At 38.1% G+C, this 24108-nt stretch overlaps 2 protein-coding genes across 6 annotated transcripts; one reads left to right on the plus strand and one right to left on the minus strand.

The window, feature by feature from the left end:
• Positions 1-680: 680 nt before the first annotated feature.
• On the minus strand, positions 681-15093 carry LOC306772442 (oxidation resistance protein 1). Of its 3 annotated transcripts, none has more exons than XM_079261903.1 (16): positions 14973-15093; positions 13973-14211; positions 11666-11862; positions 11342-11403; positions 8888-9031; positions 8260-8433; positions 5946-6077; positions 5685-5869; positions 5204-5571; positions 4961-5120; positions 3279-3453; positions 2941-3057; positions 2146-2298; positions 1960-2055; positions 1621-1694; positions 681-1521 (listed from the first exon to the last, which is right to left on the minus strand). In XM_079261903.1, the coding sequence occupies exons 2-16, from the start codon at positions 14071-14073 to the stop codon at positions 1386-1388; spliced, it is 2274 nt and encodes a 757-aa protein (XP_079118029.1). In that variant the 5' UTR covers positions 14074-14211; positions 14973-15093; the 3' UTR covers positions 681-1385. The 3 variants fall into 3 exon arrangements, with proteins under 3 accessions (XP_079118029.1, XP_079118028.1, XP_079118030.1); XM_079261902.1 differs by having other exon boundaries at positions 8260-8436; XM_079261904.1 differs by lacking the exons at positions 13973-14211; positions 14973-15093 and adding an exon at positions 13899-13962 and having other exon boundaries at positions 8260-8436.
• A 1769-nt stretch (positions 15094-16862) lies between these two features.
• On the plus strand, positions 16863-22304 carry mtfr1l (mitochondrial fission regulator 1-like). Of its 3 annotated transcripts, none has more exons than XM_079262567.1 (8): positions 16863-16978; positions 17896-17973; positions 18127-18234; positions 18341-18450; positions 18869-19080; positions 19893-20259; positions 20348-20505; positions 20624-22304. In XM_079262567.1, exons 2-7 carry the CDS (start codon positions 17959-17961, stop codon positions 20463-20465), a joined length of 930 nt encoding a protein of 309 aa, XP_079118693.1. In that variant the 5' UTR covers positions 16863-16978; positions 17896-17958; the 3' UTR covers positions 20466-20505; positions 20624-22304. The 3 variants fall into 3 exon arrangements, with proteins under 3 accessions (XP_079118693.1, XP_079118694.1, XP_079118692.1); XM_079262568.1 differs by having other exon boundaries at positions 20845-22304; XM_079262566.1 differs by having other exon boundaries at positions 20348-22304.
• Positions 22305-24108: the final 1804 nt, after the last annotated feature.

Consider the following 24108-nt stretch of genomic DNA (forward strand, 5'->3'; position numbering starts at 1 on the left):
TTAATACAAAGAAGATTGTGTGGCTTTTTTTATTTATACATATATAGATGAATAAGAGATATGAAATCCACCCATCAAACCGTTTTCTTAGTCGCTTAGTCAAATTCAGAGTTGTGGGAAAACTGGAGTCTATCTCTGCAATCATATGACGAGAGGCAGGGTACAACCTGGACAGTTTGACACTCATCACAGGGCCACACAGACAAATAACCATTCACTCATGCCGAGGGACAATTTAGAGCAGGGGTGGACAACTCTGGTCCTCGAGGGCCGCAGTCCTGCAAGTGTTCAGAGTTTCCCTGCTGCAACACACCTGACTCAAACCAGTGGCTTAGCAGCAGATTTGTGCTGAGTTTGACTTCAAGCTCGGCACAAGTCTGCAAATCAAGTCTGATAGGTGTCACAATGTGTTGCAACAAGGAACTTTAAATACTTGCAGGACTGCGGCCCGGAGCTGTCCACCCCTGATTTAGAGTAACCAATTAACCTAACATGCATGTCTTTCAACGGTGGGAGGAAGTCAGAGTGCCCAGAGATAAGATAGATATGCATGTGTGTATATATGAAAGAGAGAACACTTCAATTTTACATTGCGCTGAGTTTAATGAATCCACAGTATGGTACAATTCAAGCACAGTATATGGATCATCAGATTTGAGTGAACTGTTACAGTTAATGCTATATGAGAAAACTGCATGAATGTGAAGAAATTCAAGTCTTCTTTTCAGTGTTCAGAAACCACAGCAATGTATGATTGGGACAAAATGAACATTATAAAAGAATCTCTAATAAGGGTTTAACATGAATGTGTGCAATACTGGTGGATGGCAACCCATGAAAATGTTGATTAGTTTTATAGAAAGAGCCATTTCTGAGACTGTTGGTTGTACACATGCACATGAATAATCTTATAGTAAGAGTCTTGAATCTGTAGCATGAACATGAAAGTGCTATTGCATTAATAAAATAGGAGCATCATCGTGCTTTCATGATTAATAATGAAAAATATTAAGGTTGCAGATTCACATTTATAGCAAAGTACCCTTGTCTGAGACTCGCAACCAACTCTATTCAAAAACAAGGATACAAAGAATCCAGTTTCATAACAGTTCAGCTCCACTCACTTCAGTAGCCAAACCCACAGGAATGAGTCGACCAACAGAAAAACAGTCCTCTCTGGCACAGTGAGCTGTTTAAGATCAGCCTTTTTCAGCCAGCAAACATCCGCAGCATGTGATCGCACTGATAAGTCAAGCAGTTTGTGATATTCTACATGGATGTTATCAATAAATGATGCTGCAGCTTCACGTTTTTGGCTCCGTGATAAATGCTGTCTTAAAGCCAATCTGCGGCGACGAAGTCGGTTGAAGTGGTCGCCCGGTCCCTCAGCTGAATGTCCACACCTCCAGCTCCATCACACGGAAGTCATCTGTTTCTGCGAGGCAGCAGTTGTTGAAAGTGTAGCAGGGGCTGCTACGGCCCAGATACAGGTTCTCGTCCACCCACAGTCCAAAATGACCGCTGGGGAGAAAGGAAGTGATTAGGAGGAGGAAATTGCATTTTTCAGATCAATTTGAAAGAAACATCCGTCATTACAAATTTCATCCAAAGAGGTATTACCTGCCTCCACCAACAACAAAACAGTCCAAGTCTCCTTTAATGAAAAAGGAGTTCTCACCAGTCCATCTGAAACACTGAACAGTCGACAAAACGGGGTTACAACTAGTGCTTAAACAAATTCAGCAAATTTTAGTTCCATCAATGCAGAAGCTACTTCTTTTCCAAAAAGCACAAAGGAAGCTGTGAAAAAACTAGAACATATCCGCTCTTTACAGCTGAAACTATGTAATATTTTGCTCCCTGACCTCATATGAATATACAATATTTGTAAAGCCTAGAAGATGCTCAATGACTTAGCTGAACTAGAACAGCTATGGGAACACGCTCTGAATGGTTTACCTTGAAGCGAGGGTGCAACATGAAGAGAAATGTTTCTCCTGTACCATAAAATGTCTCACTGGGTCTCAGAGGGTGAGAGAGGAAGGCTCCGAAGAGCTGATGAGGGAAAGCCACAAGGTGGAGCCATAATTACAAAGCAGGGAAGTCAAATAAGATTGCATCTATAGTTCACATATGAGCCTTTACTTCATCAAGTGCATCCTTTATGACCAACAGCACAGGAGAGTCTATGGCACAGAGTTTTCTGTAAAGAGTTTTGAGGCTAGCGCCGTGTCGGGATGTGCTGTAAGCCAGCTGCCAAGTGTGGCCGACTGTCCGCGGAGGCAGCTCCTTACACAGCTGAAGGAAAGAAAAAGGAAGAGAGAAAAAGTGGATGTAACGTTAACATTAGCCTTTTCTCTCTTTTACTAAATTTAGTTAGTGAATTATTTACAGAAAGGGTTTTGCAGAAGTAAATCCTACGTTAAAAAAAAAAAAAAAAGTTGACAAAACCAGCATGTTAATGTTTGACCCATTTTTAATTTCAGTGTTAACTTATAAGGCAATACAGACACATAGATCAGATGTTAGACACTAAGAAGTCGGTTAATCTACCAAGACAAATCTATAATGCATGATATTTCATAGAATAACTGATCACATAAAACAGTCTAAAATCAGCAAAAACTGACCTTAGATACATGCTGGTTATGCAGGAAAGAAATGCACTTTGCACTTGTTTTGTTAATGACATTCATTCTGTAATGATGACTTTTGGTTGTGATCATCATTATAAGTTAAAACAACGAGAGCAAAACAATTAAAAAGACAACTGCTTATCATAATAAGGCTTACGCCTATCAGGTAAGTTTATTGAGCCACTAGCATTAATATGTTGCTACTTTTGTTTTCTCAATCACAATTTGCTACTAATTTTACAAAAATGGATGGAAAATAGTCTATTAAAATTTTAGCATTGTTTGCGTTGAATGTGTTGCTCACCTCTTTGACATGCGAAGCCTCCAAAATCCGGCTAATCTCCACAATCTTCCCGAGCCCCTCAGGATCCCTGTCAATGACCAGGGTCGCCTTGTCCCTACTCTCCTCCATCAACACCATCTAAAAAACATGATCATCTTTCAAAAGACAGACATGAAAACTTCCAAATGCACTAAAATAGCTTTTTTCTTTGTTAAGAATGAAACATTGTAGTCTATAGAGATGTTCTTCTTCAGGTGTCTCACACAGACTGACCTGCTAGTCTGTTGTACCAGTGACATCTATGTGTTGTTGTTGTGTTGTCCAATCCTATCCCATGAGACCAAAATGAACCTGCTCACCTCCCAATCGTCCACTGCGCTGCGGTGCTTCTGGAACATGTCTTCGTCTTCCTCCTCCTTGTCCTCGATAAGAACAAACCCCTCTTCACCACAGTCTGCCTCACCCTCCTTGTCTCCCTCAAGTATAACCAAGTCCGGCCGGCAGCGCTTTAGGTAGGCATGTAGCTCGTCGGAGCTACAGCGGGAGAAGAATGACTCACTCAAGATTGTTGAACTGACAAACAACAGCTACAGCCGCATCAACATGCAGAGAAATGAGACTACTATGAGCACACTGAGTGGCTTTTGTTGTCATGGATTTTTTTCCTCAGGCCTTCTTATTACAGAGGCGTAGTTTGATGGGATGTTGTCCTCAGCGGCATTTTGAAAGCAGTTATCGCTTAAATATTGCAGGCAAGTTTCTTGAGCTTTTTTTTAAACCTCAAATAAAACCTTTTAGGAAAAAAAAAAGGTCCCAAGTTGTGGGTCACCAAGTTAAAGAGTCACTCAGATACATGGATGAGTGTTTAAATGCTGGTGTATAGAGGGTGCTGTGATCATTTACTCAGCTAAAAGCAGCAATGCCACGGTCTATGCTTAAACGCACAACACTTGCATTGAAACACTGACACTCAAACTATTTCATTGTTGGAACATCATTAATGATGCTTTAATGCTTTAATTTTTTTATGTTTCATATATAAGATCAATCTATATCATTTAGGGTTTGTAAATATCAACTAATAAGAGTTGTATAAATGGCAACTGGCAAACCTTAAAAAGCACAAATGGTCTCAGATCGGCTGATTTTAAAGGTGGAGTATGTAAGATTTTCAATATTTAAAAAAAAATTTAACTAAAGAATAACTACAATCATAATTAGTTTTTTTTTTTTTTTTTAAAACATGTAGGTTCCAGTCTGTCCATATTTGATGTGTTATTAAATTACAAGTTTAATTAATTACAAAGACTCTTCTTAAATGTTTGCCTACCAGTAAAAAAAAAAAAAAGAAAAAAGAAAAAAAAAAAGCTTTTTGTCATTTGTCATTAATTAAACTTGTAATTTAATAACGCATCAAATATGAACAGATTGGAACCTACATGTTATTATTATTATTATTTAATTTATTTTGAAAATCTTACATACTCCACCTTTAAAGCCTACAAAATTATTCACCTAATTTTTATACTCCAACTATTCAGTGACTCCCCATATCCACTGGATGAGGGTATTGCCCACTCTGGTACACAAATTGACCCAAACCTATGCCAGCAAAACATCCCCTCCACGGCTGTGCAGAGGCAACATATCTAATACTGAAGTGTTATGGCCACAAAGTTACACTTATGGAGTACTTCGCTGCTTCTTGTCAACCAACACCATTAAATAATTGTTTAGATCCACAGTCAGCAGATGCCTAAATATGAAAAATCACAACAGTTTTTTTGCGTTGAGTTTTTTGTGTTAGGAGCAGCATGTTTTCAGTTAACTCACATTTACTGCTCAACAGCTACTAAAACAGCTAGCCATGCCTTCATGTGTGTCTGGAGGATCCGGTGCCTAAAATTATGCCAATAATGATTACTTTATTACCTTATTAGCTTGAGTAATCCTACAGATGCAAATTCATATAGGAGCTAGGACAGAGATTTGCATAATAGAAACTAGATCTTAGTCACAATTGCACTCAGACTTTAATTACCTTTCCTGTGACAAGGCCAGCCAGGCATCCCTTCTGGGTAGGGTTTTAGCTAAGCCCAGCTGGAGACCTCCAGAGCCCTTCCTCTTTCCTGCAGATGGCTGAACCCGCAGCCGCACAAACATTAAACCTGCAAGATTACCCCCAGATGGCCTCCGAGGCACTAGAGAATGAACACACTTACAGTTAATACAATGTAAGAAGAAGAAGAAAATAACACATTGATCAGGAGGAAGTAAATCTGACCTGCAGTCTGACTCTGAACGGAGGATTTCCCTGTGTCTGCAAGCTCTGTCTTTAACTTATTCACTGCCTCTTGACCTCCACAACAGAAGGAAGCAGCGCTGCTCAGGACAGCCAGACTGCCCACAGACTCCTCTGACTGCACCTCAAGAGGGCTGCTGTCCAGATCCCGCTCAGCCTCCGCCAAGTCCCTGCTCTCTGGCTCCTCATCCTCAGAAGCTTCTTTGGTCAGACTCAGAGGCAGGTTGGGCAAATTTGATGGAGCCGTAGACACCAGAGCTGGAACAGACTCTCCCTCCTTATCGTTTGGAAGGCCGCCTGCAAGGTGTTTGCCATTTTTCAGTTTCTGAAAAATAAGCTTTCCTTTTCTCCTACAAAAAAAAAAAAGAAAAAAAAAAAAGTTTGCGTTTTAACTTTTGTTAGCTTTTTGTGCGATTTGAGTATGTTTGTCTTGTGTATTTAGCATCATGTAATCACTGCTGACCTCTGCTGGGAGGTGTTGAAATGCACATGTGAGATGTCAGAGAAGAAGGAGATAGATGCCAGATTGTCGACAGAGAATGACAGAAGGTACTCCTCGCAGCCGTGTTCCGTCACCAGGGGGTGCGTCTTACACGGGTCAAAGAAGATTTTATTAGGAGTGACCAACAGGATACCTGTAACCACACCCTGTAAGACAGATACACCGTTGAGATGAACTCATTAATGTGCAAGCTGAGATCAGAGCAGTGCGTCTCATCCCCACCTTGCGGTCAGTGATGTAGCGGCAGAAGAGCTTGAGGTAGGCCTTGGCTTCTGGTCCCTCCCCCTCACAGCACTCTGGCGGCAGAGCCAATAAGCACAGCTGTCCATCAGGGAGTGGCACCGCCTCCACATCCTGTTACCATCAAAGTTGAAAATAAAATATACCAATAACTAGGAAGAAGACATACTCACTATGTACATGAGACATTAATCACACAGTGTGTTATGGTGAAATGCAATAAATGTAAACATTAAGGGTGGGAAAATTGAATATCGGGATATTTTTCTTAAGTTTAAAATAGATTTTTTACTTGACTTCTTGGGTATTATAGCAGCAAAATGATGGTCTGGCTATTGTGTTGTTGTTTTTTTTTCCTAATTGAAATCAAGAAAAATAACTAGCAAAAACAGTTTTGTACATTTTTTTTTTGTTTTTAGTCTATAAAAGTCAGCAATATCGAGGAGTTGTGAGAATTGCAATTTAAATCTAAATCGGCACCCAAAAAAGAAAAAGAAATCGGAATCGAATTGGGACAAAAGCAAATTCTTACAGCCCAAAGATTCTTTCATATTCTTAACAGATTAGGCAAGTATATTCATATAGCAGAGTGCTTTAAAGTGTCAATAAAACATTAGAAAATACAAGGCATATTTAAAATAAAAAAAAAGTAAATAACATGAAACAAAAAAATTTGAAGTAATGTTTAATTCCAGCTTTGAAGAAACATGCAGAACTAAACTTAAAATAAAAGCTTTGTTTAGTCCAATTTAGGGTTGCAGGGAAGCTGAAGCCTGTCCCAGTGGTTCCCCCAGCGATCTGTCCAGAGTTGCCAGTCCATCGCAGGGCCAACTCAGAGAGAAACAACCAGTCACTGTCACACTCACTCCTAAGGACAATTTCGAGCAGAGGTCTCCAACTCCGGTCCTTGAGAGCTACCATCCTCCACGTTTTAGTTTTTCCCTGCTGCAACATACTTGATTCCAATGTAAAGTTTTTGCCATTATCTGCACCTGCCTGTTAATGAGCCACTGATTTGGGTCAGGTGTGTTGCAGAGGGGAAACACTAAAACCTCCAAGGTGGTAGTTCTCGAAGACTAGAGTTGGAGATCCCTGATTAGAGAACGAATTAACCCAGTGTTTCTCAATTCCAATCCTCAGGCCCCCCATGCCCTGCATGTTTTAGACATGCTCCTCCTCCAAAACACTTGAGTCAGATTTTTTTTAACTTCCTTATCAAGTTCTTTGCAGCCCTTTATTTCAGTCAGGTGTGTTAAGGTAGGGTTGCCTATAAAACATGCAGTGCAGGGGGGCCTGAGGACCGGAATTGAGAAACACTGAATTAACCTATTATGCATGTCTTTGGACACTGGGATGAAGCAGGAGTATGCGGAGAGAATCCACACATACACAAAGAACACCACACAGAGAGGCCACCACTCAAACCTTCCCCCTGCTGAAGTTCAAACCAGTGACTTTCTTGCGGTCAGGCCACAGTGCTAACCACTATACCACTGCGCAGCCATCAGATTAAAATTAAACTGAACATAAACTATTACTGGTCTTTTTAATGACCTAATTTTTCATGCAGCCAACATGACCTAAGTTCTATATGAATCCTGGTTCATCTTGCATGTGTTTTACTTTTGAGTCTTATCCGGATCTTTAATGATGTTTAAATAAGTGACAGTCATGGCAAAACCTCCAGCTTGGGCTGCTTGAAGTTGTTAACTCTGAACCTGCTGTAGAAGCCATCCTCTTCTGATTTTTAGTTTTTTTTTTTTTTCCTTACCTTATGATGTTTGTTAACAGTTTGTTGGTAGTCCACAACTCAATCTAAACTTCCATCTATCAGTCAAGAAATCCTCCAAGTAATCACTCTGAGGTTTTTTTCTGGCCTTTCTCATCTCATTTTGACCTCCGTTCATCTGACAGCTCTAAGTTACATATAGTAAGAAAACTGCAAGCTCAGATCACTTTGCTGTGCTTTGGTTTCCCATGTTGTGTGTATCAGTCATTTTGCTGGGAGGGGAAAATCCTGACACATACCTCTGTTTTTATTCACAACATAATAATTTTAAATGGTTTGGAAAACATTTAGTTTAAAAATCTTCCTGAATCTTAATCCTTGATCTTAGCATACACAGTAGCTGGTAACTAGAGCGGTTACAGAAATGTAGTGGGATTAAAAACTAAATTTCTCCCCCTTTTTGGGTAATAGTTAGTGTAACACTGACAAATATAAGCTGTACATACCACAAAATGAGCAATATCTTAACAGCAGAACATGCAGAAAACACAGATGCTTTCAGCTTACCAGTAGTTTGTCATATTCTGCCTCTGGCGAGGGGGACTGAGGCTGAGCAGCAAGGGTATCAAAACAGTCTTGATCTGCTTCTGCGTCCGGCTTCTCTTTGAGAACAGCATTTGAGCCCGGTTCTAGCTGACTTGATCCGTCACTGGTTGAGGTGTTTTTTCCCTTTAAGAGCAGCTGCTTCAGAATAGAAGCCATGATAAGATTAGCTCTGACATTGACATGGACACACTGTGTCACCCGTAGGCTAGAGTGACCACTTCCTCTTTCAACAATGCATTGCTCCTCCTCTCTGTGTTTGCATTCACATCAGGCTCCTGCAGATGTATGAGGGCTGTACATGTGAGGTCAGACAGTTTTACAAAAGCACTTCTATAATTTATTACGGCAAAAAAAAAATTGTTATTAGTCTGATTTTAGTCAAAAGTTACATGTTTATGAGAGGCACTAATGCATGAACGAGGGTGGAGCAACATACTTCCTGTTTTATCTTGTGGTAAGTCTTGTTTTGCATTTCAAATCACCATCACCTTGTCATTTCATTTCACCTACCATTTCAACAAAAAGCATGCACACTTTCTCATGTGCATCACTCATCAGGTGTCATCATGTGCCAACAGTTGACTCTTACCTCTCCGGGTATTGGGGCAGCAGATAAGTTGGGTTGTGTGGAGCTATGGGGGGGTGTGTGACGCATTTTACTTTCATCCAATGAGGGAGCACTGTTACTATTAAACTTTGATGAAACGCTGAACACAGTGTCCCCCGGGAGACCCTGTATGGACAAAAACCACAAGAACAAGACAATCATGATCATTTTCCACCTAAGTAGCTAAAATCTCATCACTCACAAGCCCCCCAAAAGATTATTTCTTTATTTTTTTAAATTAGTAAAGCAATTTATTAGGCGTGAATAAGATAGACCGTACCCTATTCAAGCTCTCTCTAAGTTCTGCAGGATAAGATTAAAACTCAAGAGCTTGTGTTTAATCTTGCGAAAGACATGATGACATGACATGACATGATTTTAAGAGCTTTACTGAATCACTTGTTTAATTTGATTTAGTTTTGCAGCCAGTAATCAGCACAAGACAATGCCACGTGCTGATTTAATGCAATAATTGTAATTCACATAAAAATTACAAACAGCAACTGAGACATCAAATCTTAATTAAATTGACCAACATCACTGGGCATTTAATAATAAAAAAAAACTGTTGTTTTAATGTAGATGGTGCTAAATTCTTTACATTAAGCATTAAAAGTTTTACACAATTTAAATGAAAACTGAAAGACAAAAATTCTATTTTTATCAATTAAAATATGATTTAGTCGATGCTTTACTCCAGTTTATAGGCTCTAATAGAATATTTACAGCATCTGATTATGATTGAATTACTGTTACCTGCCTAGTTAATATTTTTTTCTTTAAACCCACATCTATTTATTTACTTACTTACAGGTACAGTTTGCAAAGTTTTGTTTTCCATATCAAGAAAAGCAACAACAGGAACTCAAGAGTTTCTGTTAAATTTTGATCAGTCCTACTGAATGTGCAGATGTTTAGGCTTATTTTTACCACTGCACAGACAAAAAACCTGACGTGTCTTTAGGATTTGTGAGCACAATCCAGAATTTATTCCTCTCTGAACGGCATCCTGGCTTGAACAAAGCAAACCAGGTCCAAACCACAATAAAACCATGTCTAGATGAATTAAGGCTCTTATGATGAAATGCAAGTTTTTCCCACTGCTTAACTTAGATCCTATGTCAACTCAGTTATTTTGATTTTCATCAATCAACGTATTTTTTAAAAAATTTCTTATTTTAATTTCTGCATTGTTTACATTTTTTTTTAAACAAAAAAACAAACGTATTCAAAACAACCCTGGATTCTTTGGCGTTGCAAACTCTTATATATTTTGCTGTTAAAGTAAAGAGTCTTTAGTAACACCTCCACAAATCAACATCTTATTTTACAGTTCCAGATCATTTCTGTCTTCAAAGTACCCTAGAATACTAATGAGGTCTTCAACTTACAGATAAGAAAAAGAAGATATTTTTTCCCTCAATGAAGGTTTTAGCCTCATCGGTTCCACAAGGTTTTCTTTAAGGACTTGAGTGAAAACATAGGAACTATTTCATGAACATCTAGAGACAGTAATTGCTGTCTACATTGTGTGCACTCTAGCAACATTTCTAAATGAGGTATTATGCACATTTGTGGGAAAAAAACCCCCAACTGATTAAAAGTAGGATCAAGTTAAAGCTGTGTGAGTTACACATCATCGCCATCACCCAATGAAAAACGGATCCAATGACCCAGATAAGATAACTGGTGCCTGACTGATAATGTGGCAACAGAAAGTTGCTTTTCCCTGGGTGTGAGCACTTTTTAACTGTGAATGTGCATTTTTCTTCAATAAAAAGTTTGTTTTGGATTATCACCGGGATAAATGATTGTAAAATAATCTTGGGATAAATGTTTTACTAATTTGTCATCAGTCAAAGGCTTAAAATGGAATGCATGTAGACAATATGCAGACATTGGAAGGAAAGCAAATGTAATGCAGAGATAGTAATAATGAGTACATAAAGCTAAACTAAATGATCATCAATGCTGTATTTTAACATGCGATAACAGAACTTATCACAGCAGGCAAACAAATATTTCTTTTCTTTTTTTTCCCCAGTTCAAGCTTAGTCAGATACAAACAATGGATGACAAATACCTTTGAAAAAATGTCTGAAAAGGCATTTCTGCGGCTGTAGTGGTTGCAGATGATCTTAAAGAGACTCTGTTTCCCCATGGTGTCGGAGAGAAGCTGAACCTTCTCTGTCACTCATCTTTCAACCTTCGACACTCCCTATCAAACTCCAAGACCATAAACTGCCAGACCAATCACTGTATACTAAACTATACAGTGCGTCTCATAGCAACACTAATCGGATGTTACATAAATCAAGCAGTAAATACACAAATGTCCAGACTTTCCTCTTACCTGCTCCCACAGCTAGACTCCTCACTAACCACAATATATGAAATTAAAATTTTATGTTTTAAAGAAAAAAACACGTGACTCACATCTGATGATCCGCCCACATGCTCTTTTGCCACTACAGTATTGTTTAAATCCAATGAGGTCCCTGTACAGAGAGAGGAAGAAAAAAGACAACTGTAATAACTCCTTTCAAAGTACTCAGTACACAAGTATGAGGAAGTAGAGAGGAATACTGTAACAATTCTCACATAGCTAACATATTTTGCTTTCCTGTCTGTCTGAATACAACTTTTAGACAGAAAGCTGCCCACAGGTTTCAAATTATATGCAAATTCAAGCTGCAATTCCTCCCACATGATGCAAACAGCTTTTGTCCTGCCTGAAGATATCAAACACTCCAGGAGCACCTTGCAGGTAGTACTGCCGCAGCTTGGGGTTTCTGATGTGGTGGATGTGGTTAAGAGGCCGGCTCATGATGGGCTTGTTCTGAAGCTGGCTGCTGGCTGCAGCCTGCTGCATAATTCGGGCCTGAGGTTGGGTCTCCCAGGGGGGCTTCGCAAACTGCGGAGGCTGGGAGACTCCAGCGGGCAGCTTGGATCCCAACCTGAGAGGCGGAGAAGCATAAACAAATTCAATACCATTATATCAATAAGGAGTGCCATGCAGTCGTTATCATCAGATAATTCATCCTTCTCATCCTGCACCATTTTATTTACACTAATTAAATCTCTTATAAATGCACCAGATAAATATTGATCCTAAAGTTCTCACATCCAAAAAACACTAATGTTTACTTAAATTTGGAATCATGCATCTGACAACGTTTAATTTAATTTAGAATAAAACCAGACTCCCGACTCAGTCTTTCAAAAGACATCTTAATTACAGCTACTTTAAAAACAATGCATATATTTTATAGCATCTAAAGGATGTAGAACTATTTAACAGTCATGAGCAAGACCAGGGATTTTTTTTTTTTAAATTCCCATAGTGTAGCAATAAACTAAAAGAAAAGGAGAAGCTTATAAACCTCAAGAGCTTTAAGCTCTTAGATAACATCTACTGACTTAATTAGAGAGCTGGGAGAATGGCTAGCTCGCGGGCTATAAGGAAGGAATACTCATTTTAAAGCTTCAAGCCTCATCTGAGCCATCGGTAACCATGAGTTCCTCTACCCAGGCACCTGGCAATGTGAAATAAAAAATAATTGATGTTTAAATAACAGGAGAAAGCTATAAGTTGATGGAAAATCATTTTCACTTGACAGTTGCCTCCGATAGTGATGCAATTAAACAAAAGCAGTTCCCAAAAACTGTTGAGGTCAAGATGGCTGATCAAATATCCTGGGGGACTGCATGTAAGGCTGTTACAAAAACCAAACTAAAGAGGCTGGTTTTTATTAAAGCTTCAGGAAGATTCGACAGAGGTAAATAAACTGTTCTGCCGAGTAGCATAACGAAGGAGTCATTGATAGAAAAACTTTTTTCCTTACCTTGAAATTTACTGGTTTAAAAAAAAAAAAAAAAAAATCTGCAAATGAGCATTTCAGCAAAACTGCATGTTTTGAAAATAATTAAGTGGATTCATGAAGGTTAAAGCTTATTTTTTTGGATACAATGAGCACAGGTATTTGTGGAGCCAAAATTGTGGAAGGTTTTATTTAAAAACACTTTTCCAGGAAAGAAAAACTAAGGGAATGATGCTGCAACCCCTGCCATGGGAAATTTCTTTTTCTATTTTTAATTTACTCTTAAGTCCTACCTTAACATGAAGTAAAAATAGTTATCTTAAGATTTTACTGACTTTGACAAAAATACAAACATCCTAAAATCAAGTTCCTATTATCTGGTGTATTCTGTAGTTACAGTCCCATGTCCCTTGAGTTAGTGACTAAGAATATTTGTTTGGGACATCTGATTCAGTTAACCTGGAGTCCTAAACATGAAGAACAAAATGTTTAACTCAAATCATGTCCACATGCAAGTTGACCAAAATGCCAAAGTGAACTTTTTGTGGGAATTCATCAAATTCTATTTAAACATACAAGATTAGCTACAAAGTCTCTTGTTTGAAAAAAATCAAACAAGCATTTAAATGAACAATGAACCAGAAAAATGTAAAGACATTCAACAATAACCAATGTAGGATTGTTAAAAATCCATAAAATAGGCAAAAGCTGTCATTTTTTTCTTTGAGCAAGAAAGGCATTTTTACATTAACTATTTAGATAAACATTTAGAGTGAACTGCACCAAAAAGCTAAGTAAAAAACACTTTAATGTTAATGTCGTTTTGAGGAGGATTTTCCTGCAAGGCTTTGAGGATTTTCTGTGAGTATTTGTACTGTGAATAATCGAATGAGCAGCATTCAGTCTGCTCTGAGTTATTTATAGTGGAGTAGGAGTTGTCTGTGCAATAGAGTGCCAGAGTTCCTGGCAAGATGTAGCCGCTTTCCCCCATATGATGTGTTATAGAGTCCTTCAGTGACAGGATGGATGAAATCACCCCATGCAAATATGCATGTTTTAACAACAATTTCTAGGTGTGCTCCAATTGGGTATAATCCTCTTCTGATCTAAAATCATTTCAGGTTCTAATGAAAGGCTGAATTGTAGTGTGTTTTAATCCGAGAGGCACACACCAGCCAAACTTGTCACATGCATACTTCCTTCGATTACTTTTCCTCCCGTAATCCCACATATTTAGAGGCCTGACCTGGTCTTCACATTGCAGAAGTAGCTAGTCCTGGTTTTGTCTCTCTGGGCCTCAAGGTTCATGGCTCCCAAGGTCTCTGGCCTCCTCACAGACTGAGCCATTTTCTTATCTCTCTTTTTGTTTTTTTACTCTGATGTTGGCGGCAGCAGCAGTAGATGCAAAGGGATGAGGGGCTCAGCTGGCATCCTTCCTCTTCTTATTCTCCTTGCCAGCCATTTTTTTTGCCCCAGTTATAGTACCTACACAACACAGAAAATGTGGGCTGGTTTTGCAAACATTCACTGCACTTAGGGAGAGAAAAGCTTACTATACCTGCAACAACATGGCCTTTCCTGTAAGGAAGTAAGCCAGACACTCATCAGAATAATGGAACCAGGCTTCCAATTCAATAAAACTATCAATCCACCCATGTAATTAGTATGTGAAAGTGCTCCAGCAGTCAATAGAAGCTTGTAGCCCATTGTTCCATGCCACTTTTTAAAAGAGTAATCTTCCACATATTTGTACCTGAAACCGGATATCAGATAATGTCAGTATTTTGTCTCAAATATTGATCAATTGGTATATCACCTAGCAAGCTCTAGGCAGTGCTAAGCATGGCTGTATAAATGCTATAAATACTATTAGCATAAATACTATATTACTGACATGACACAGCAATGTATCCGACTAGAAGCCCAGCCGTGGGACGTCTTTGGTAGTCCTGGGCTAAAGCACTCCTGGGTGTTGATAAATTTGTGAAGTAATGCCTGCATTAGCAGAGAAAACGGGTTTAAGTTAGCTTTCTTTTGCATGCCTGACGAGCACTTGACACTGTTCTGTAATACGCTCCAGAGAGGGTAAGAACTTGCTTCCTGTAAATGCAGACATTATCTTTACGGAGGGAATAAGCATTACAAACGACATTATTGAATAATATAGACAGAAGCTACGGCAAAAGCCAATGTCATCAGCGGAATATGTCACAAAGATGGTAATGGTGGGTAGTATGTTTACTTACCTGTATCTTGCCCAGGGATGGAGATGGGTGTCGGTCACATGAGTCTGCATTCATTTTGCAGCTTTATGATATCACTGCAGACAACACTAACAAGTTCAATATTCAAGCTCCGCCCTGTGCTGAAAGCGCCTACTCGACAACGTACGGCTATATGTCAAGATAGTTCCCCCCCCCTCTTCGAGATGAACAGTGGGAGGCAAAGGCGGAAGTACAAAGAAGTGACACATCTTGTCTTTACCCACCGTAGACTGTATTTATTTTATTTTTTCTTTTCTTTTCTTTTAAAGGAAAAGTGCACTAACATTATCTACCGGAATTATTTGTTTTTCTTTTAACTTGATTAAATGACTTGCTTATGTTTTTTTCTCCCTGAATGTGCTGATTCACCATTTATGGTAGTCTTAATACCAACAATTATACCTCTACTTATTATAGAGCTTTTGTTCTTATTCTTTTGATTCTTGTTTACTTTTCTGTATTTTCTGGTTACTTAACATTTCCATTTTTAAACTACTGTCTTGTTATTTTTTCTGTATTGTTATTCTTTCAATAAAGTTTAATTTAAAATAATCAGTGCTTTGAAACCCTAGACTGTAGATTTGAAAAAGATGCAACGATAACTTATTTAGGCATCTTTATATAGTCATGTATTCAAATGTTGTAATAATATTACACAGTGATTGATTTTTAATTTTTTTCCTTAAGCATAACATAACTGACAATGCAAAAGAGTTAGTATCAGTAAGTTATGGGGATAAGTTATTGCTTCCTTTGATTTTTTTAATTTAAAAAATTTTCCAAAATGTTTTCACTCACATGTAAACAGAGAAACTCAGAAAACAGCAACTACAAAGCTTACATGTATTATAGAACATTTTCATTAATTAATAATCAATCAAGCACATCATCTTAAAGCAATTTTAGTGTCTTTTTTTAATGTGCAGAACAACTTATATGTTATCACATAAACTTTGTTCTTTAAGCACCATTTACAAAAGGGCAGGCAGCATCCAGAAACGAGCTTTGATGTCATCCAAGCCTGAGCAATAATTCTTGAAGTCTGTCGGAGGAGGATGGTTGAAAATGTTGAAAAATACAGAAGATAACACCAAAAATGGACTTTCAAGCTCAATAGAATATTATAAATTCCTTTTTGCACAAGTTTCTGTATTACAATTTATGTTATTATATGTTTCAAAAATCTCTAAACCAATTTTTAATTTTCTCCAGCCATATACAAATAAATGAAAGATTGCTCAAGATTGCTCAGTCATTTTACCCAACTTCAGCTTTAATGGATATTAGCATGGGTAAATGTCCTTGGTGTTAGGAGCTGATTCTAAATTTCTCCATTAATTTTCTAAATAATTTTCCATTTTATAAAGACAAAGTCTAGAGAGGCAGAAATGATGTATTCTTTTGTTAAAAGAAAAATTGAAAAATAAGAAAAAGAAAAACTAGATATTTTTTAAGCAAAAATGTAGTATGAATATACAAATATGCACAGCATATCAGTCTTATACTGTGAAAGTGCTGGTGTTCGCAATTTATTTTAGAACAATCCTTATACAAAAAAGTAATAGGACATATCAGAACCACATGAGTTTGCTTCAGCAATCACAGCTTTTCTTTAACACATGTATTTGGTATCATAGATTATGAAATATTTGAAACATTTTTAAACTTGAAGTCTTCGTTGTCAGAATAGACCCAGTAAAGTATTCGTTACTAAATTAATCACAAATCAAATTACATTAAAATGTTATTTCTGTAAATAGAATTTACAGTGCGCAGCATTTTTCCACTTTAATCTATAGGGGGCGCTCTCGCACCGGGTCAAATCGGCCATGACAAAGGAAACGTACGAGCTTCCAGCCAATCAGATTGCAGGAAAGGGAGGCTCAGGTTTCCGGCCCGATGAACGACAACAGTGTGAAAGACGAAGAGGAGAAGTAGCTGCTCCCCAAGGCTGTTATATTTTAACTGCTGTTCTGCTGGTTTCTCTTGTAAGTTAACACATTGTAGCTTTTACTGAAATTGGTTTTAAAAAAAATAGCAGCACACAGAGACAAGTGTCGATTAAATAAATATTTGTAGGTCAACCAAGGGGCCGTTGTCAAGCTATGTGACGGTCCCTGTTTGTCACAAACCCGTCGCTAAGTTAGCTGCCGGCTGCTGATAAACCTGACAAAGCTGTTTGCAAACAGCCCACAAATGCTTGTTTTGTTTTTTAAATGGTATCATAATCTGTCGTCACTATAAAACGATAATCAATACAGAAAGCACCGCTCTCTTTGACATGGTCAGCGGATCTGATTCAGCTAGCTTAGCTGCCATACTAGGGATTCCTCCTTATGTGTTGTGTTTTGTCCCAGTGGAAGGACAAAATAACAGCACAAGCCATTTTTTCCAGCCTACTAGTGGTATAGTTTTCAAAATCTGTTTATTAAGTTTGTCATAAGTTACTGCTAGACTCAAAACGGCAATGTCTTGTTGATGTAATGTGCGAACTCAGAACGTGCATTTAATGAAAGCAAAAAACAATTATAGCTTTATAAATTGTGGTGGCTACGCAATTTGATCAGCTGCAACCCATGTACAATAAAATGATATAAATAAAACACAAATTTTAGCAATAGATCTAATAGTATGCAATTGAGAAGCTAATTAAATCATTTAAAAATATTCTCATTTCTTAATTTGGGTCGGCTACATACTAAAACATGTGGGAGGATCTAAAGACAAGAAAACTAAATTAAACCAACATACTGTACACGTGCAGAGCAGCTTTTCTATTTTGGTAAACAATATGTCAAAGCGCTTACCTTGTTGAACAGGTGCTCTTGGTAATTACTAATTTCAATCCCAAGAAGTGGCTCTCACACGAACATGACATCTGTTAACTGATCTGCTCTCTCCTCAGATGCTGCAAGCACCAAACGCTGGTGTGCATCTCCCCAACGAATGAAACTGAGCCACAGTCATCATGGAGACAGAAACAGTAAGTTTGTGCTTGAGCAGTTGATGGATTTAAACTGTTTTGTTATTTGTTAAAAGTTACTTTTCACTCACAGAACTTTGCAGGTATAGAAATTTCAAGAAAACTCTTAAATTTTCTGAGGACAGCTTAATGGTGTTTTTGGATATTTTGCAGGAAGTTATACCTATCTGGCAGAATAAGCCCCATGGATCCACCCGAAGTGTTGTTAGAAGAATAGGTTCAACTCTTCCACTCAGGCCTCCACAAAGGGCATGCTTTCAGGTGCATATAGCATCACTTGGTCATGTTCTAACTTGAAATTGTGCGTATGTTTTATTTCTTAATGTTAAACGTCATGTAAACAAAATAACTCATGTTTGTGCATTAGGAACTGCCCGGCTTGCCTCCTCTTCGTCCTTTGGACGGCCCAATGGTCCCTACCTTGGCAGACATAGCCTGGATTGTTGCAGATGAGGAGGAGACATATGCCAGAGTGAGGCAAGTCTGCAGTGAATGAACAGAAAGCTTTTGAAGCAGTATCAAGTCTGTTTTATTTAGCTGCATTTAATCCCACTTGTATCATCCATCTGATTTGGTGCACATGTCATGTAAGGTTGCACATAATACTGCTATTTCAGAAAAATGCTGATTGAGCTTTCTGGTGGTTTTTGTAGTATAACTATTGCTAGAGACAGAAAACCATGAACCTAAAGCAGGATTTATAGCAGTGTTACATCATTGAAGTAGTTCAAATTGCACTGCTGCATCTAATTAGCAAGCATAAATCGGTATTTGGAAATTCTCTGGGTCTAATAAGAAAATGGCACCAGGGAAGTAAAAGCACAGAGTGAAAGACAAGGCTGGACACATTATGAAAATTGCTGTTTGGTCACAGTAATTATTTAACTGTTCTCAGGAGCGACACACGGCCTCTTAAGCACGAATGGCGACCCACGCCGCTTTTGGTGCTTCACAGGAATTCATCTGTGCCAAATTTCCGCCGTGAGGGCAAACGCATGGAAGGGCTAAGGAAGCCTGGGGTGACTGCACTGAACCGCACCACAGCCCTGCAAGATGAGCTCAGCAGACTCCGGGCTCAGATCGCCAAGATTGTTGCAAATGATACTGGTATGTAGCTCAACCACATATGTACACCGTGTAAACACCTGAAGCAGTAACACTGCAGCCACAGACTGAAACTGAAAGAGTTTTATTGATTCTGCAGTATATTAATTCCTCTGAGCCATGTAAGGTTTAAGATTTTGTCTTGTTGAACATACATGTATGTGTTTCTAACACAAAGTTACAATGTTCATGTGACTGATGTCCTGCTGCCAAGTCACCCGCCCTGATTCTCTTAAAGCTCTTTTGTGCTAAGATGACTTGGCGTCAGTTTTTAGGTCAGTGACTGACGATTATCTGTTATCTGTTTTGTAGCAGCCGGTCATCGCTTTGTTAAAGGGTTCCATGAAGACACAATAAAAAAAAGTCCTACATTCCAAGTTTTGCATTTCTATTTGGAAATAAAATGCTTAATAAATCAATCTAAAAATGGATTTAGATTTGTTATAAAAAAAAGTTTCAAGATGATGTTCAGCTGTCAGGGCAGCATGTCACATTTGATCATGTAAATTTGTATCATGCAACTCCTATCAATAATAATTTGTTGTTTCATTAAAAACTCAATTTTGCTGAGAGAAAATTAGATTTACTTGGATATGTGAATAATTATGGCCCCAGACTGTCACAACACTGAACAAAAAATAAGAAATTGTGCTTGGAGAAAAGTTACAGGAAACTACAACTGTATGTTCATCTTTATGCTCTGAATCCATACAGTACATAATACATATAGTACAGTTTAGAACAGCAGGGATTAGCTCTGACCTGAAAGAAAAACCCTTAAACACACTGACTCAGTTCTTGTCTTTCCGGTGCAGGCTCCAACCCCTTGACACCAGACCTGCTCTCCCCAGATGACACGAGCATGAGCTTTTCCATGGCACCTTTCGAAACCACGCCCTACCAGCCAGCCACCGCTGCTCCCGCTTCCTTTGTCATCAGTGACGTCACAGAGGAGGAAGAAGAGGAAGACGAGAAAGATGTTGTCTCTGTGGTGTCAGAGCTAGTTCCCGACCCTCTGCCGCCTGTTTCCATGACAGCGTCGGCGACCTTTGATCTTGACAGGCCCAGCATGGACTTCAGAGAGGCAGAGGAGGATACAGTGTCACTATCGAAGTCCACCAGTTTTGCTGATGTCACAGACATCCTGAAGGACATGAACAGAATGAAGATGAGCAAAGACAGGTGAGAGAAGTTGGTTTAATAAAAATAAGAAGAAGAGTAAATGGACTAACTTGGTATTGTAAGTGGCATATTGTTTGTGTTATTTTAGGTACAACAGAGGCTGCACGTCCCTCAGAGAGGAGGACTCGGCCACTCTGATTTCAGAAGCTCTGAGGAAAAAGTTTGTGCTTAAAGAAGAAGATACTGCTGCTGTAAGAAGGAAGTAGCCAGATTGTTAATCATCAAAACCAGATCCTGCTGCTCCATGTAAGTCAGGAGAAAGTCAATTTTTCAGCTGCTTTCTTTTTAAATATTTTGTTATTGTTTTTTAGGGTTTTTAGTTTAGGTTTGCTTTGCTAATTTCCAACTTTATCCTGACTTTTAGGCCTTTGCCTTTGGAATATGTACTCATGGATCCACAACCTCACCCTTAAGACCTATTTGCAATGGCAGTCTGCAAGATTTAGAACAAATAAAAACTCCTCGATGGGGAAAACCAAAATCCACAGTACTGGTTTAGTCTGAGGGTCATAGAAAATGTTTTAATAAAAATAGTCAGTTAAAGCATTGTGTTGCATTATCTGTGTATTTTCTCTCTTCAAATAGGGACTCAACAGACTCATTTCAAATTAAGACCAGTCACTTGATCTACATAAACATCTGCCATGTGTAGAGGAAGACACAGAAAAGGCTGACATCAGAAACATGATCATAAAGTTTTGAGTGTTTTCTCTTTTAACAAGCATGTTATTTACTTTGCTGTGACGACTCCTTTAAATATTATGTATTTGTTTTAGTTTTCCCAGAAAAACGCAAACTTTTTTTTTGTCTATCAGCCAGTAACAGAGGTCTTCTAACATACTTGAACATATTTTATGTACAGGTGAAACGGCTCTAATATACACGCAGAGATGGACTGTAGGTAATCTTGACACTTAGGAGGGGGGAAAAAAAAAAGATCATGTCTTTGCTTTTGATATTTGTGTTTCCGAGCTGAGTTTAAAAATGTGCAGAGATTCATACAACTTCCATGCCGATTTTATTTTTAATGTATTTTTCTTTATTTGTAATCTACATTTATTTATAGGCAGTAAATAAGAGAAGGGATTTGAAACCCAAACTAAAAGGGTGTGAGTAAATGAATAAGATAATGAGTTTGTGCTTTATTAATACACGGACACAAATAAGTTCTCATCCATTGTTGTTTTCAATTCAGACACAAGCTTATACACTTTAAAAACACATTTCCCTGTGTGGAATGTGGTAAATGCCACATGAAGGCACTAGTAAATGTTTACAGAGCCAACGTCATTGAAATTATTTTACTTTGTGCAGAGAAAACGGAATTGTATGTAAAAGAAGCAAGTTTCATTCTGTTTCATAAACCTTTTGTGGGAATCAGGATTATAAGTATGATTATTCTCCCAGACGCCTTACCACATATCCATTGCCTGATTTCTCCCTCTTTAGTCCCAAGTGCCATGGGTTTGTTTTAATCAGCCCACCCCTTTTTGCCTGTCCTGAATATGTGCTCCATCCTCAACTTTATTAAGCTTTACAAACTGTCACATTTTTTTTTTTTTATCAGCTGTACGTGTGATCTCCCCAAATGCTTTTAAATAAGCTCTCACAAAAATATTCCCATTCGTGTCACTCCTGAGCATTCAGCTGTCCTGCTTGAGCTGTGGGAAAAGACTTTGCCAAGTGCTTGAATGAAGATGGGGTCTGTATCACTTCTAAACAGTGGAGTTGTTTTATTTTTCTTGCCCGCAGGTTGTACTACTCAGTAACTAATTTCCTCATTTGATATAGTAATGAACTGCACATACTTTATGCAAGTTCAAAGATACTGGCTGTTACTCTACACTTGAGATGGGAAAAGTTCACAGCTTAAGCTACCTGGAACACTCACCATGAAAAAGGGGAACCTTGCAATCTTTGTTTTGAATTTCTACTTTAGTTTGGGTGCATGATATCATTGTACTTCTGTGTCGCATTGAGCGTTTCACCACCATGTGTATGTTTTATTTTCTGTTGTGCAAGGACCTGTAAATAAAGACTGTGCAGATGTTTTGAAATTCTGATGAATTCTTTATGGTATTTGTATGCAGTGATAAAGGTAACCACATGGGGGCAGTGCAGCGAAACAAATTGAGATTTTGTTCACAAATTACATGGAGAGCTTATTGCAGAAATGAGTATTTGAACGCCATCTTTTTTTTTTTTTTTATTCTGTTTTTTTTCTTTCTTTTGGAAGGCCTTCTCATCTTGAATTTATTCCATAAAACAGATTTAAAGTAATTCGGAAAAAGGGAAAATATACAGGCCTACTTAGATTATTGTTTTCATTGTTTAATTTTGTTATTTTAATATGTATCCAAAAATAAAATGGACAGCAAATAAAAGTAATATATATAAACAAAACAGACATATTTGATTCACTTAATACTGACAGGTTAGGTTGTTTTGATATTTGCAGCAAATACTGCATAGCCTCTATTATTGTGTGGTGGAAAGTCTGGGCATTTTCTTCAGTTATCTTTGGAAGCAGCTGCATCAGAACCACTGACTCAAGCAAACAAAACAAACTTATGAAGAAGGCTGGCTTTGTGATGGGGACTGTTTTGAAGCCCCTCGAGGTGGTTGTACTATGAGGAATGTTGTAAAAACAGCTGAGTATGTTCCGCCAAACTCTATATAACAAAGCTAATCAAATGTTTAGTCAGAAACTTCTCAAAAGGGCACCCCAAAAAGCTTTCAGAAGATGGGAAAGATTCATTAGTCTGACTGAAGACTGAGGAAGAAACAAACCGCCTTGCTTTTTGTCATTCCACAGTTATAAGCCGACATCTGTATGGTCCTCGGAGGAATTTGTGCACTTGGCACGTGTAAGTTGCACATCTGTGAGGGCATCATTATTAATCAATTTGAACAATACATAATCTATGGAGCTGCACAATATGCCACCCAGATGAAATCGTTTTCTGTAGCAAAGTTCCAGGTATATACTTGGGAGCACTTACACGTTGTACCTCCGATCTATTACATATTAATTACACTATTCTGTGCCGTGTGAAACGGAAATGGCATAATAAGAGACGAGTTAGGTGACTAATGATGCAACATAAAATTACCCATGTTCCTTTCCTAATTTGTTGGAAACATGTTGTTTGGATTAAATTATGAATATATATGAAATTCATTAAAAATTAAAAAAAAAAAAAAAAAAAGGACATCAGCTTTTGCTATACAGCTGCCCAATTTCAATTTAATATGGGGTTGCTGCTTTGACAGTACCCTTCATTTTTATGGGCTTTGTTCCACAGACCAAAGACATGCCTGTCAGTGTAACTGATGATTCAGAATGAGCTGAGTGCGAGTGTATGTGGCTGACTGTCACTTTGTGTTTGAATTTTGATAGTGTGGTGACATGTCTTGGACATACACCAACTCTCATCCAATAACAGTTGGGACAGGCAGCCGCGTGTGACTGAACAGGATAAAATGTGTATAGTAAATGGATGAATAGATTCTGACCAATCATTTGATCCACATTCGTGTATTTATGAAAAGACACACTTTCATTACTTTTTCTGTAAATTGCTAAAAAATTAACTGGAGAAAAGTGCTATTTTTCTGTTTCTTAAAATAGGTATCTTTGAAATGTATAAATGCACATTAGTTTTTTGTAGATACCATTTGAATAAAGCCTTCAAATAAAAGAAAATAGGAGGCTGCAGTTTGTGTCACCATTTTCTCTGAAAAAAAATATCTCACATGCACGACCTCTTCACTTGATTACTTTGTAGACCATCTCCACTCTTCTAATTTCTAGGATTATTGTTAACCCACATTCTTTCCCATTTCCTG

This window comes from Telmatherina bonti, assembly GCF_933228915.1.
Source record: "Telmatherina bonti genome assembly, chromosome: 22".
Taxonomy (NCBI): Eukaryota; Metazoa; Chordata; class Actinopteri; order Atheriniformes; family Telmatherinidae; genus Telmatherina; species Telmatherina bonti.